Source organism: Lutra lutra, chromosome 3 (assembly GCF_902655055.1).
Source record: "Lutra lutra chromosome 3, mLutLut1.2, whole genome shotgun sequence".
NCBI lineage: Eukaryota > Metazoa > Chordata > Mammalia > Carnivora > Mustelidae > Lutra > Lutra lutra.
Genome location: NC_062280.1, coordinates 99,150,264 through 99,166,643, shown reverse-complemented (window position 1 = coordinate 99,166,643; position 16,380 = coordinate 99,150,264). Strand labels below are relative to the sequence as shown.

General features: G+C 38.3%; 1 protein-coding gene across 1 annotated transcript in view; it reads right to left on the bottom strand.

The window, feature by feature from the left end:
* Positions 1 to 16,380, bottom strand: part of NCKAP5 (NCK associated protein 5) — a 915,059-nt gene that overhangs the window by 183,578 nt on the left and 715,101 nt on the right. The window contains 1 exon segment of the mRNA XM_047722528.1: positions 14,167 to 14,286. Within this exon segment, the coding sequence (XP_047578484.1) occupies positions 14,167 to 14,286 (120 nt within the window).

Sequence of the window (16,380 nt, the reverse complement as noted above, 5' to 3'; positions counted from 1 at the left end):
GCTGTGTGATCTTTCAAAGTGTCCTTTACCTCTCAGAAAGGCCACTTTTTGTGCTTCAGACAAGTGAATACCCTTCACAGGGCTTATGGCATGAGTGAGAGTCCCTGCTGCACATTCCTTCTATGTTTTCAGGTCTGATAGATGCCCACAATGAAGCCACTGAAGCCCTCTGATCTTGCAGGATAACAGATCACGGCTGGTGGTACTTGGCCATCTGGGCCCTGGTGTCATTTACCATCCCTCCAACATCACTGGAGTGCTCCGCCTGTCACCCTATGGGTCTCTCTAAATTAGATCCCAGGTCTGTAGGGCAGAGCAGAGGCCACCTCTATGCCTGGCACGTAAGCTTCTCAAGGAAAGAGCTGGTCAATTTCAGGAACTCATGAGGCAAATGTGCATCTTAGCAGTGTGGGAAGCCCGGTGGCTATTCTAAATAGGTATGGATTTTGTTTTGTTTTGCTTTGTCTTTTGGCCTCTTCTCCTGACTCCATTTAGTTGTGGCTCAAGAGAGGCACTCATCCATCCAAATGAAAAGTTTCCACCTCCAGAACTGAAGAACCATTGTGCCACTCTTTACCCAGCCCTTCGTGCAGTCACCTACTCCTCCCTTACTACTCTCTGTGTTATTCCGAGATCTCCTCTTCTCCTTTCCATCTCACGTCTCACTTCAACTGTGTATATTTAGAAAGTGCCTTAGAAGCAGATGTGTATATCTCTTCAAAAGCAAATACATACTTTGAACAACATCGAACATGGTAGAAGGTTTCTAATTCTCAGACTGACCAAATGCCCTGCAGAAGATAACGTCTCGTTGGTTATTAACTGATAGTTCAAGATCCAGGTAGCTCTGCATGGCTGTGTTCACTATGCAATCACAGGTTCTAAGGTAGCAAGGAGTGTAAACGCCTAAAACAAAACAAAACACTCCTCTGCTCCTCAAAGATAAAGAAAAGGATTAAAGAGGAGCTGGATGGCTTAGTTGGTTAATCATCTGCCTTCTCCTTGGTTGTGATCCCGGGGTCCTGGGATTGAGCCCTGCGTTGGGCTCCCTGCACAGCAGGAGCCGGCTTCTCCCTATGCCTCTGCCCTCCCTGCACCTCGTGCTCTTTCTTTCTGAAATAAATAAAATCTTTTAAAAAAGGATTAAAAATATGAATTGGGTACCTAGCAACAGGGAAATTAATAGAAAAACACATCTAAGTGGACAGAAAAAGGCACAGTCTTCAAACTAAGATTACAATCTTATTGCAATTAGAAACATCCCCCTCAATAGTGATGACATCAGATGGTGACAGAGGTTGTTCTCGACTTCAGTCCTCCTCACCAAAAGACCAACCATCTGTGGATAGGACACCACTCTGAAAATCCCCAAAGACAGGCGTGAGGTTGAAGAACCACTTTGGACTACAGAGAACAAGAAGGACCACATCAAAAGAGTAAAAGGAACAGCCACATGCTGACTGCCACATGTCCAAAAGGGCATCAGACCACTGCCCCAAGATGGCTCTTGGGGCCTATGGTTTCTCCAATGGGAGAAAAGGAGTCTGAGGTGGATATGTAGGCTGCCTAGCATTGTGGGTCTCTTCCTGGGAAGTTCACTTGGGTCTCATCCCATGGAGACTGCAGGAATCTGTGGAGCTTGAGCACTGGAGACGAGATCGAGACAGAAAAGAGGGGTATGTCTTATAGCCACCAGTGCTTGGATCTGGGCAGTCCAAGTTCCCCCTTGCAGTGGCGCCTGAGATCCCAGCTGGTGGCTTTGCCTATCCACAGAGACAAGATAGTGACCCCCATCAGGCCAGGGAACTCAGTATATAGTTCTGCCTGATTTTGGTCCCCAAACAATGAGCTATGCTGGCCTCTGGGCCTGTTCTGCTACCCCACCCAGCCAGGCAAGGAAATTTGTAGCCCTAATTACCACTGTAGCTTCCAGCTCCACCTGATCAGGAAACCTACCCAAAGCACCTGGGAAGCTGTGTAGCCCATCATACAATCCCACTTATAATGGCATTTGAGCAGAGAGGTCAGCCAGCAGCTCTTACCATCTGCAGAGCCCAGCTGGTGGCTTCATCTGGCCAGAGAACTTGGTGTACAGTTATGCCTCATTTGGGTCCTTGGTCAGTGAGTTATGCCAACCTTGAAACCTGTTTTGCTGCACCAGCCAGACAAGGAAGTGGGCTCATGACCCCACCTACTGCTGTGTACAGCCCTCTGTCTCACCACCAGGAATTATAACCAGAGCACTGAGGGCTGCATGGCCCACTGTAGAGCCATGCTTTGTGGTGGCACTCAGAGAACCCAGCTAGCAGCTCTGCCCATCAGCAGAGCTGATGATCCTGTCTGACCAGGGAGCTCAGTGGTTAGCTCTTCCTGATTCTGGGTCACAACCAACATGGTATAATAACTTTCCCAGCCACAGAAGCATATTCACAGGCTTCCTCAACTGCTATATATAGCCTCCACTCCAACCCAATTAGAAAGCCTGACCAGCAAATTTGGGCAACTGTGGAGCCCAACCTACAGCTGCATTTTGGAAGGTAACCAAGCCAGCAGTCCTATCCAACTGTTCCTAGCCAGTGGCACCCCTCATCTAGGATCTAGAACAGTGCCTAACCCAAATAGACACCCCAATAGCAAGCCCCACTTTTCCAAGAATGCTACCAGCTGACCTATTCTGAAACTTAAGATAAGCTGACTAGTTAAGAACTGCCTCTGCCAAAGCAAACCTGTAAAGTCTGGAGAATGAGACCACTCACTCAAATGTACAGACACTAATGAAAGACATCAAGGTCCATAATCAGGTAAATAGGACAGCACAAAAGAAACTACTAAAGCTTTAATAACTATCCCTGAAGAAATAAAGATCTATAAGCTGACAAATAATTCAGAATTACCCTCTTAAGGAAGTTTAGTAAACTACAAGAACACACAGTCAACTACAGAAAATTAGGGATACAATAAATAAACAAAATGAGAAGTTCAACAAAGAGGAAACTATTAAAAAAAAAAACCCAGAAATTATAAAGCTGAATAATACAATAACTGAGGAATTCAACAAAGCTTCAACAACAGACTCAACCAAGTAGAAGAAAAATTAGTAAACTGGAAAATAGATTATCTGAAATTATCCAATCATTGAAGCAAAAAGAAAATAAAGAAAGAAAAAGGATGAAGAAAGCTATAGCACTTACAGGGCTAATAACAATATACACATTATGAGAATTCCAGAAGAGAATATAAGGAGAAAAAAACAGAACATATGTTCAAAGCAAAAATGGTTGAAAACTTCCCAAACCTAGGTAGAGAAATGGATAACCAAATTCATGAGACCAAAAAATCCTGAATAGGTTGGACATGAAAGGCTACACTGAGACACATAATAATTAACTTTTCAAGTCAAAGACAAACAGATAATTTTGGAAATAGCAAGAGAAGAGTGACATGTCACATGCCTGGGAGTTCCACACAACCATGGATGAATTTCTCAATAGAAACTTTGCAAATTAAGAGGAAAAATAGCATGATATATTAAATATATTGAAAGAAAGACTTAAACCTATTAGAGCCATCCTTCAGAAATGAAGGAGATAAAGACTTTTCTTAACAAACAAAAGTTGAGGAAGTTCATTGCCACTAAACCTGTCTTACAAGAAATGCTAAAAGGTGTTCTTTATGTGGAAATAAAGCTATGCTAGTTAACATTATAAAAACATATAACTATATGTGTAAAATTCACTGGTAATGATAAATATAAAGTCAGAGACAGATTCCAATATTGTAGTGGTGGTGCATAATTCACTCACAACTCTGGTTTTATTTTTTTTATTTTTTATTTTATTTTATTTTTTTTTTAAGATTTTATTTACTTATTTGACAGACAAGTATGCAGAGAGGCAGGCAGAGACAGAGAGAGGAGGAAGCAGGCTCCCCCTGAGCAGAGAGCCCGATGTGGGGCTCAATCCCAGGACCCCGGGACCACGACCTGAGCCGAAGGCAGAGGCTTTAACCCACTGAGCCACCCAGGTGCCCTACAACTCTGGTTTTAAACTAAAAGAAAATGCATTGAAAATAACCATAAGGACAACAATTTGTTATTGAATATACAATATAAAACTAAGGAAACTGTAACATCAATAACCTAAAATGTGAGGGGGAGAAGAGAAAGTATAAAGCTTCTCTTTGCTATCCAAGTTAACTTGTTATCAGCTTACAATAGGATATTATAAATACAAAATATTTCATATAAGCCTCATGGTAACCACAAAGGAAAAACCTATAGCAATTACACAAAAGATCATAAAGGAGGAAAGCATATTGTTACAAGAAATCAACAAATCACAAAAGATGACAGCAAGATAAGAAGCAAGGAACAAAGTATCTACAAAATCAGAAAACAACAAAATGGCAATAGGAAGTCCCTAGATATTAATAATTACTTTAAACATGAATGGATTAAATTCTTTAATTAAAAGACTTAGAATGGGTGAATGGATTTTCTTTAAAAAAAATCCAATAATATGTTGCCTACAAAAGACTTACTTTAGTTTTAAAGACACACATAGACTGAGAGTAAAGAGATAGAAAAAGATATTTTAAATATGGCAAACCAGAAAAAAAAAAGGAGTAGCTATATTTATATAAGACAAAGTAAACTTTAAGCTAAAAATGGTCAAAAGAGATAAATAAGGGCATTATATAATTATAAAGGGGTTAATCCATCAAGAATATATAGTAACTGTAAATATTACACACCCAGCATTAAAACACCCAAATATGTAAAAAACATATTAACAGAACTGAAGGCAGAGATAGCGTGCAATATTAGAGAACTTCTATACTCCATTCTCAACAATAGATAGATCATACATACAGAGAATCAATAAGAAATAGCAGATTTGTACAACACTAGGAACAAAAGGGGCCTAACACACATAAAATATTCCATCCAACAATAGCGGGATATACACTATTCTTAAGCACATGGGGAACATTTTCTAGGATAGATCAAATGTGAGGCAACAAAACAAATCTTAGCAAATTTAAGAATATTGAAATCATTCAAGTTTGTTTGGTTTTTTTTCTGACCACATTAATATGAAACCAAAAACCAGTAACAGGAAGAGAACTAGAAATTCACAACTACATGAAAATTAAACAATATGCTCCTGAACAACCAATGGATCAAAGGAGAACTCAAAAGATAAACTAAAAAGGTATCTTGAGACGAACACAAATGAAAATACAACATATCAAAACTTATAGGGCACCACAAAAGGAGTTCCAAGAGGAAATTTTACAGTGATGAACACATACATCAAGGAAAAAGAACAATCTCAAATAAATAATCTAACTTTAAATCTCAAGGAACTAAAAAAAAAAAAAAAAGAGAGAGAGCTCAAAGTTAGCAGAAGGAAGGAAATGATTAAGATTAGAACAGAAATAAATGAAATAGAGAATAGGAAAACAATACAAAAGATTAACACAACTAAGATGGTTCTTTGAAAAGATAAAATTGATAAACATTTACCTGGACTAACCATGGGAAAAAAAAAAAAGATAGAGAACCCAATCAAACAAATTGTAAATGAAAGAGGAAACATTACAAATTATAACACAGAAATACTAAGGATCATAAGAGATTATTATGAACGATTATATACCAATTACTATGAACGATTATATGTCAATAAATTGGACAACCTATTAAAAAAAAAACGGGAAAAAATGTTGAGAAATATGAAACCTACTACAGTTGAATCATGAATGGAAAATCTGAAAAGACCAGTAATGAACAGAGATTGAATCAATAGTCCAAAATCTCCCAACAAAGAAAAGCCTAGGACCAGAGGTTTTGCTGGTGAATTTTACTGAACACTTAAAGAAGAATTAATGCCAATTCTTCCCAAACTCTTCCAAAAAAATTGGGAGAGTACTGAATCACTCTCCAAATCATTTTACGAAGCTAGATTACCAAGATATCAAAGCTAGATAAGGGCAGTACCAGAAAAGAAAACAGTAGGCAATGTCCCCAATGAACATTGGTGCAAAAATTCTCAACAAAATACTTGCAAAATAATCCAACAGCACATAAAACAGATCATACTCCATGACCAGCTGGAATTAATCCCTGAAATGTAAGAATGGCTCAGCATATGAGAATCAATAAAAGTGCTACATCACATTAATAAAATAAAAGATAAAATTATATGATCATCTCAGTAGGGACAGAAAAAACACTTGATAAAACTTCATGTTCTTTCATAATAAAAACTCTCAACAAACTGGGTGTAGAAGGAATATACCTCTATATAATAAAGGCAACAATATATGACAGGCTTAAAGCTAACGTCATACTTAATGACAAATTTTTTTTTTCCTAAGATTAAGCACAAGAGAAGTGTGCCCACCCTCACCACTCTTATTCAACAGTGTACAGGGAGTCTAACCAGAGCATTCAGACAAGAAAAAGAAATGAAAACCATCAGAATCAGAAAGAACAAAGTAAAACAGCCTCTAATTGCAGATGATGTGATTTTACATATAGAAAATCCTAAAAACTCCACCAAAAAGCAATTAATCAATGAATTCAGCAAAGTAGCAGGATACAAAATCAACATAAAAAAAGTTAGTAACATTTCTATACACTAATAATGAATTATCTGAAAAATAAATAAATAAAATAATCCCATTAACAATAGCATAAAACCAATAAAATACTTAGGAATGGATCTAACCAAGGAGGTGAAAATTTCTACACTGGAAAATACTAAACACTAATGAAAGAAATTGAAGGAAACACAAATAAATGGAAAAATATCTTGTGTTCTTGGGCTGGAGAAGCTAATTTTGTTAAAATGTCCTTATTAACCTAAACCATGTAGAGATTCAATAAAATCTCTACCAAGATTTCAATGACCTTTTTTTACAGAATAGAAAAAAAAAAAATCCTAAGTTAGTTTAGAACCACAAAGGACTCCAGATAGCTAAAATAATCTTGAGAAAAAAGAACAAAGCTGAAGGCATCACAACTCCAGATTTCAAATATATTACAAAGTCATAGTAGTCAGTATAAAATGATATTGGCATAAAAACATACAGACTAATGGAACAAAATTGAGAGACCACCCCTCTAAAAATCCCCATGTATATATGGTCAACTAAGGATAGTCAAAGGAGTGAAGAACACTCACTGGAGAAAATACAGTCTTTAATAAATGGTGCTGAGAAAATTGAATATTAACATTCAAAAGAATGAAACAAAAAAACTATTTGATACCACGTACAAAATTAACCTGAAATGGGTTAAGGTTTAAATGTAAGACCCGGAACCATTAAAATCCTATGAGCAAAGACTGTGAATAACCTCTTTTTTTTTTTTTTAAAGATTTTATTTATTTATTTGACAGAGAGAGGTCACAAGTAGGCAGAGAGGCAGGCAGAGAGAGAGAGAGGGAAGCAGGCTCCCTGCTGAAGCAGAGAGCCCGATGCGGGACTCGATCCCAGGACCCTGAGATCATGACCTGAGCGGAAGGCAGCAGCTTAACCCACTGAGCCACCCAGGCGCCCTGAATAACCTCTTTTAAACTGATCTGGGCCATGATTTGTTGGATATGAAACCTAAAGCACAAGCAACAAAATCAAAAAGGAACAAGTGAGACTATATCAACCTAAAATGATTCTTCACAGCAAAACAAATGATCAACAAAAAGAAAAGACAACTTATGGAATGGAAGCAAACATTTGCAAACCAAGCTTCTGATAAGGGGTTAATATCTAGAATACAGAGATAGCAAACTCATACAACCCAATGGCCAAGAATCAAATAACTCCATTTAAAAATGGGTAAAGAACTGGAACAGACATTTTTCCAAAGAAGATATTCAAATACCCAACAGGTATTTGGAAAGCTTCTTGATATCATTAATCATCAGTGACATGCAAATCAAAACCATATGATACCATCTGACGCCTGTTAGAATGAGTATTATCTAAAGATAAGAAATAACAAGTGCTGATGAGAAGGTACTGTTGGGAGGAGTGTAAATTGTGACAGCCTTTATGGAAATAGCATGGACATTCCTTAAAATGTTAAACATAAAACAACCATATGATTCAACCACTTCTGGGCATATATGCAAAGGAAACAAAATCATTATCTCAAGGAGGTATCTGCACGGGGCACCTGGGTGGCTCAGTGGGTTAAGCCCCTGCCTTCGGCTCAGGTCATGATCCCAGGTCCTGGGTTTGAGCCCCGCATCGGGCTTTCTGCTCAGCAGGGAGCCTGCTTCCTCCTCTCTCTCTGCCTGCCTCTCTGCCTACTTGTGATTTCTCTCTGTCAAATAAATAAATAAAAATCTTTAAAAATAAAAAAAAGGAGGTATCTGCACGCTCATGTTCATTTCAGTATTAATTAACTAATTCAGCTCATGTTCATTTCAGTATTAACTAATCAATTAAGTGTTCATTAATAGGTGAATGAATTTAAAAATGTGATAAACACGCATACACACATATGCACACAATTCACTGGTACATGAATGGACAAGGTGTGACATATGGAATATTACTCAGTCACAAAAAAAAAAAAAATCCAGGCATTTGTGACAACATGGATGGACGTTGAGGGCATTATGCTACAACAGAAAAAGACAAATACTGTATTATCTTATTTATGTGAGGTGTCTAATAAAACAGAACTCATAGAAACAGAGAAGAGATTAGTGGTTGCCCCAAGTTGAGAATGGCAGTGTGGGGGAAACTGGTGAAGGTGTTCAAACCTTCCAGTTATAAATAAATCCTGGATATATAATGTACAGCATGGTGACTAGAGTTGACAACACTATACTGTGTATTAGAAAGCTGCTAAGTAAGTAGACCTTAAATGTTCTCATCACAAGAAAAAAAAAAATTCCAAGTATGTAAAGTGTTGGCTGTTAACTTATTGTGGCGATTATTTCATAATAATTACATATATCAAATATTCTATTATACACTTTAAACCTATACAATGTTACAGCAATTATATCTTAATAAGTCTGGAAGAAAAAATAATAAGGGCAATGAGATTGCTATATACCAAAAACAAAATTTTGTCCCGCTAAAAACTCTATTCCATAAAAATGTACATAATTAAGTGTTGAACCATCAATAATATACAATGAATACATATTATGAGCAGTGATAATAACATCAGTGGGAGGTAAAATGCAACATTCCGCAGAGTTCTTGCCCTCACAGAGATTAATCATAAATTAAGTGAAATGAAACACGGAATTCCCAGTTCCCACAGTTGCACTGCATGATCTCCACCATCCCGGCCACGAGAGACTAAGATTCCAGAATTCCATAGAGAACCATGGCCTGCTGAACTGTGTGGGATGGGTCATCAATACTCTTGGAATATCAGTAAAGTTCCAGGAGAACTGCCCTGACCCTGGAAGGCCCCTGAAAGATGGCAGCACTGGGTTAAGTCTCAGAGAGGCAGATTCGTGGCTTGTGGATAGGTGGGGAGAAGGGAGTGTATTGTGTAGTATCCTGCTAAGTCAGTCTCAAGAACAGATTTATGCCGTGAACATAAAGATTTAGGGAAGAAAAGAATCAATCAGAAGTACAGTAGAATTTTTAAGTCTTCTCATCTCATATGAAATAATACCATAAAACAAAACACTAGCAAGCAAAAAAAACAAAACAAAACAAAAAAAAACAAAAAAAAAACCAAAGAGCACTCTAAGAAGTGACAGCAAATGTTTACATTTTGGTTCTAAGCTGTCAGATTCCCAACTGTTTGTGTGAATAATCTACACTATAACATTCTTTTCTTTCTATCTTGGCCTAAGGATGTGGGTATAGGACCCTTTGAAATATCAGATGAGAAGGAAAAGAAAAAACAAAAAACTGTGTTCGGCAAAAAAAAAAAAAAAAAAAAGAGAGAGAGAGAGAGAGAGAGAGAGAGAATTATGTTTTATGAGAATAATGATGACAGAGGTGTCTAAAACAAAACCAAAGCAGAACTCACAGGAGAGGGGAAAATCATGGATGCCACAAATCAAGAGGCTTTCAGAACTGTGTAAATACGGTAGTCTTCTTGAGATTTCACTGCAGAAGCCCTCTGATCTGACTTGATCACAAGTGGCTCGGTTAATCAAAATGTCAGAATACAGAATCAGAAAAATGTTCCTTATCCTCATTTGTGTTCCCTGCAGAGGGAGCTGAGAAGGGAGGTGGAAGGGAGGGACCTGAGCCAGATCACTGGTTTTGATTCCCACTCGATCAATTACCAGCTGGGGGACTTTGTGCCTGAGTGTCCCCATTTGTAAAAATGGATGCCTGCCTCATCGGATTGTAATGGAGATGAAATTGGTGAGCTCCTTAAAGGCTGTAGGAAAGTATCTGATACATGGGAAACACTATGCATTTTTAAATAACACTGTTGATAGGGTCAAGTCTACTTCTTTGCCTAGGGATCCTATTATTAGGGTCTGTTTTGTTTGGCTTCTTTGGGTGGGGGAGGGGCATCAAACACATGCTTTATGCATTGTTTATGCATATGTCTTTGTTTTGGGTTTTCTTAACAGTGTAACAAGAACTTCAAATCACTTGGGAAACAATTTGGATGCAGAATGCTTCTATGTTTAATATAATTCTCCAGCTCCCACAATTTTTTTAGTTAGGTACCTATATTTCATTTGCTCATAAACATTTATTTAGCGACTCGCCTTTATAGATGGTTTTGAAGCACTGAACTTTGTTTTATATAAACAATTCTTTGGGTATCACATTTTATCGGTTTATATAGTAGTTAAAAATGATATAATCACCATAAATACTACTTGCAGAAACATAATGAGTTACAAAGATGGCTCATTTATGGTGAGCATTCAACCCAACTGGTAAGAGAAGAAAGTAAACTTAGTGGAGAACTCTATTAGTTGCCAATATTTGATGAATTGAGTCTTGTTTGACATGATTCATAAGAAGAAATGGTGAGCGTTGGCTAATCTGGCCCGTAGATTCAAATAAGGTTAATTAGAGATTCGGGTTCCATTAAGAACATTCCTTTGGGATTTTACTTGCTCTACTAACCTCTCAATTCTTTGGAATTTAGCACAGATCACTGATTTTAATACAAAGGGCCTTGTTACTCTGATTTGTTACCACCCCCAGTCCCAGAGATACCACTCTAGAAACTGGAATTGCCACAAAAGATTATTGCCATTCTTGGTTTTCATTTTCAGGTTAGACCTTAATATTATTATTATTTTTTTTTTTTCTCAGCATGGATCTGGTTCCCTTTGTGAATTTCCCAGACTTCGTCAACTAATCCATAGAACAATGCTTTTTTGTTTCTCCTATACAAAAAAAGGGGAAAAAAGCAAAAAAAAAAAAAGGCGCTAAATAATATCCATGTAACTTCTTACTATTTTTAAGGGACAAAGACTGGTTCTTATAAATTATTTTCTTTTCGACTTCTCACAAGCTATCTCCTAAAATCACAGTGGGTTCAACCCTCTTCTTTCTATATTTCTCTTCAAGAAGGCACTCCAGATTGTAGATAATTGTTAGGCTGTATTCAGCAGATGACACCTAAGATAAGATAAGGTATCTAAGATAAGCAGAAAACTACCTAGAAATCTATGGTACTGAATCTCCAGTCTATGGGCAGATGCTGTAAGTTCAATAATATTTGGGAGCAGGTACACTGGTGGATTGGCTGCACCCGATACCCACACCCTCAAATAGTCTGGGCTGGATGAGCACAACTGAGTACTCCCAAAGCATGCACACAAGACAGGAAAAGTTCAGAAGAAGAGAGGGCATAAACTTCCCTTACGTATATGCAAAATAACTACCAACTTGCAGAATAAATTTGTATCATTTATTCATTACTCCATTCAACAAATAATTATAAAGCTTCCATAGGTGCGAAGCAAGCATAGATTGCTTTTGCTTTAGCCAGTACTCCACAGTATTTATTTGTGCCACCAGAAAATAAAAAAATCACAAGCCACATAATTAACAGACCCCCGAAAAAGCCAGCAACTCCATCTCTCTGTGACTGTGAGCTGTAGATGGTAGAGGACAGGCAGCCCACTTTCTACCATTTTTCTTTAAAGAACTATTAACAGCCCATTTTTCAGAAATGTTATTTAAATTAGAATGGCTCCTGGAAGAGAAGACTATTTGGGGAGGAATATAAAGTGTGTTGGCTGAAAATATCCAGTGAATAAACACTGAGTTCTATTGTTAGCATACACACCATTTCCTGCCATTTGGATATGGATTTCAGAAATTTGTGACAGCCAATGAAAAAGTTTAAATATCTATGGCACATGTGTTTATTATGGAAATAAGCCATCATGATTCATAAACAGGGACTACGGATCCTTAAACATTGTTCCAGAAAAGCCTGAAGTTAAACCAAGCAAAATGGAAAAAATTCATGAACATGCAACAGCTGTTGAAAGTAATTATAATATTGGATCTTGATATAAGAGAGCAAAAGAAATACAACTTTTTAACAGGCAAGACTCTCTCTGACAAACACTTCTTGTGGTTGGAACCAGGAAAGAGAATAGAGATAGACAATTTTTTCTGCATAATTTTTGAGTCCTAAATTATGAATTATGTTTTAACAGATAAAGCAGAGGGGAGATTAATTTAGGAGATGAGATCTATGGTACAATTGAGAGACTTGCTTTATTTTAATTTGGGGGAAAAATTATACTTTTGATGTTGGGCTTTATCTAGCATCTTTCTTTCAATGAAATGAATGGCAATTTCTTGTTATTTCCCTGAGGAGTCAAGGAAAGATGTTCATGCCAAAGTTCAGAGGGTAAATGAGCAGCACTGGCCCAGCCATCAGGAACAGTGTTGTCCTGTAGAACCTCCAATGGCAATGGAAAAGTTCTGCATATGCATCACCCAATATGGCGGCTACTGTCTCTATGAGGCTTTTCAACACTTGCAATGTGGCTAGTTTGACATAGAAACTTAATTTTTTTTTTAAAGATTTTACTTATTTGACAGAGAGGTCACAAGCAGGCAGAGAGGCAGGCAGAGAGAGAGGAGGAAGCAGGCTCCCTGCCGAGCAGAGAGCCCGATGCGGGGCTCGATCCCAGGACTCCGAGATCACGACCTGAGCCGAAGGCAGCGGCTTAACCCACTGAGCCACCCAGGCGCCCCAGAAACTTAATTTTTATTTAGTTTTCAATTTCCTTGGCACTATGCATTTAGTGGTTACAGTGCTGGGCAGTAGAGGTTAGAGGATACCTCTGTCTCCTCTCTCTTGCTCAGGCAACAAGGCCAGGCAGCTGGGCTTTATTTTTCATACGTCGTCACTGTGAAACCTTACCTACCCTTTGGTATATTAGCCTAAGAAGGGCTCTAAGCAAGGCTCATGGGAGCTTATTTGAGCAAATATACACATTAACAGGATTAAAAAAAACCCAGGACAGAGCAAAGATCAGCCTCCCAGCTCCCTTTGCCAATTCATGTGTCTCCCTGAAGTTAGGTATGTTCTCTGGTGCTTTGTCAGGGACATCATCCAAAATGATTCCAATGGCTTGACTTTCCACAACTTTGCATGTTATGAAGGAAAGTCAAGAAGGAGTTCAGTGACAACTTTTAGACGAGGAGAACCTGAAAACACTGAGGCAGAATATAGGAAGAATTGTGTGTGAGGAGGAATTCTGCATGGAGACAGATATGAAAGGAAAAAAAAAAAACAGCAGAATTTTTGATTAGAGAGAATGAAATAAAGAAATGTACTTGAATAAAGTACATAAAGTACACTGAATAAAGAAATAAATTACATAAAACTCGTCCTTGCTTATCACAGAATGCAAGATCACTAATACAAGACCCCAAAGTAATCAATTATTTCCCAACTCCATTCCACAGTTTCACTTAGTTTACTAGAGGACACCTCTGATGGTACCTTTTACCTGTTTATTATTTGTTGATGTCTTTCTTTATCTAAACACAGCTTTTGAAAGTCAGATAAATTTAAGAGAGGCTCAATTTTAATGACATCCCTTGAGAAGGGAAAGAATCTGGGTTCCAGTGTATGATGCCTTGCCTACGGAGATACCGAAAACTTTCGAACTAAAGTAACTTCTTGTCAATAGCGTTTCAGAAGCAAGGATTGTTTTCCACATAAGCACATACCTGGAGGAGCAGATCAGAAGTTGGTCTGATTCGCTGTTGGAACAGGATGCTTAACGTTCGATTCTGTTGTTCCAAATCAAACACTCTTGTTTTCAACTTTACACATTCCTCCCTTAGATCCTACAACAAACACAGTGAAAGAAAAAAAAATCTATAACTGAAAGACACTTTTGCATATTATAACCATATTTCATCTGATATTTCAGAAACATTAGTATAAAAATAGTATTTTTATCCTTCAAAGCCCCCAGGAATAAATCACATACAGTGTTTTCTTCCATAGCCCATTGTCTGACAGAATTATTATGTGCAGAGAAGACCAATTTAAAAAAAAAAACAAACAAACGGTACCTTAAAATCAGGAGTGCATTAATCTAGCATGCTATTTTTGAAGATGGTAAATGTTAGCGATATAAAGTCAATTTGAGTTTCCACCTATATTTTTTGCCTTTTCACTGTCTTCATAAAAGCAATCATAAAGCACAAACCACAAGGACAATAATGTTTTTGCAGTGAATAGAGATTTGATGAACTAAAGAAACTCACTTTTGATAGAGCCTTTTGCTGTCATTTGTGGAAACAAGTTGAAATTTTCAACGCTGGGGCTAATAGAACCAGTGATGCATTTAGAGAGGGAGAAGCAACTCTGAAATGAAAGCTTTAAAAGGCCACTTGAAACCTGCCTGTGCTCTGAACTGCTGGATTTCCATGTATTTGGGGTGGTTCATCTTGGCTCTGGGGAAGAAGCTGAGGAGCCATACCTGGGCATCCTTTGGAACAGCTCTTTTGAACTGTTCAAAGACCACAGAGACCTCTTCCCTCCTTTCATGAGGGAAGCTATACCACAGGAGATTAAGGATTCTTTGGAATCCACCAAGGAACTGCCTCCCAAACGAACTTGTGATCAAGATACTTGTAGTACTTAAGTGAGTACTACAAGTACTCACTTTGGTGAGGGTTCAAGAAAGACCAAGAAGAATAATGTTCCCTTCAAAGCTCTTCAAAAGCTGATCTTTTTCTACGTGTCAAACCTGATCTTTCCCTGCTTCCAGAATTTTTAAAAATGCTTCTGCTTGGGGCGCCTGGGTGGCTTAGTGGGTTAAAGCCTCTGCCTTCAGCACAGGTCGTGATCCCAGGGTTCTGGAATCAAGCCCCAAATCAGGCTCTCTGCTCAGCAGGGGGCCTGCTTCCCTTCCTCTCTCTCTGCCTGCCTCTCTGCCTAATTGTCATCTCTGTCTGTCAAATAAATAAATAAAATCTTAAAAAAAAATGCTTCTCCTTTTGCCGTATAAAGAACAATGGTCTGCTTGTTGTCCTTGAAAGCTCTGCCATTCCTGCCACCCTCTCCCCTCTCCTGCTATCATATTCCCTTCTGACCACCCCCTGCCCCACCACTGCCCGCCACCATTCTATCCAGTCCAGCTTTGGCATTTTGGCTGATGTCCTTTTTAAAATCTGTCTCCTCCCTGACTTTTTTTTTTAAAAGATTTTATTTATATTGACAGATCACAAGTAGGCCAAGAGGCAGGCAGAGTGAGATAGAGAGGGGGAAGAAAGCTCCCCACTGAGCAGAGAGCCCGAAGCAGGGCTCGATCCCAGGACCCTGGGATCATGACCTGAGCTGAAAGCAGAGGCTTTAACCCACTGAGCCACCCAGGCACCCCTTCTCCCTGACATTTTTATCTGGAATCCCATTGCTTTTTCTGAACTCCTATAGGCCTTCAATGCCTCTTATAGGACATTTAGCGTGCACTACTTTGTACTGATTTTATCTTTCATACTCTAAACTTACATGTCAAAAGATGGCAAAGGCAAGCATAAGATACCTAACAATCAACAGCACAAGCAAGACTGTTCTTACGCTCTTTTATTCCATCACTGGGCAAAACACCACATATGGTAGGAACTTAAGAAACTGTGATTATTTTGTTAAATTGGATGATGATGATGATGACGAAGACAAATTCTATTCTCTAATGGTGTGTGACTGAGGCTCTAAGGTTCTTAGCATCCAGTGTGTGGATCTATATGCTTTGATGTGGGGTAGCTTCAGGGTGTACTTAAGACTCTGTAAGCAACACAGAGAGTGAGGCAATAGCTCTGATCCCCAGCCCTAAACAAGAGTCACAGAGGTGAGTGGCCTGTCCATAACCTTGTATGAAGCTAGACAGATCCAGCTTTGGAGGCTTAACCAGAGCCTCATTATATCCAGAT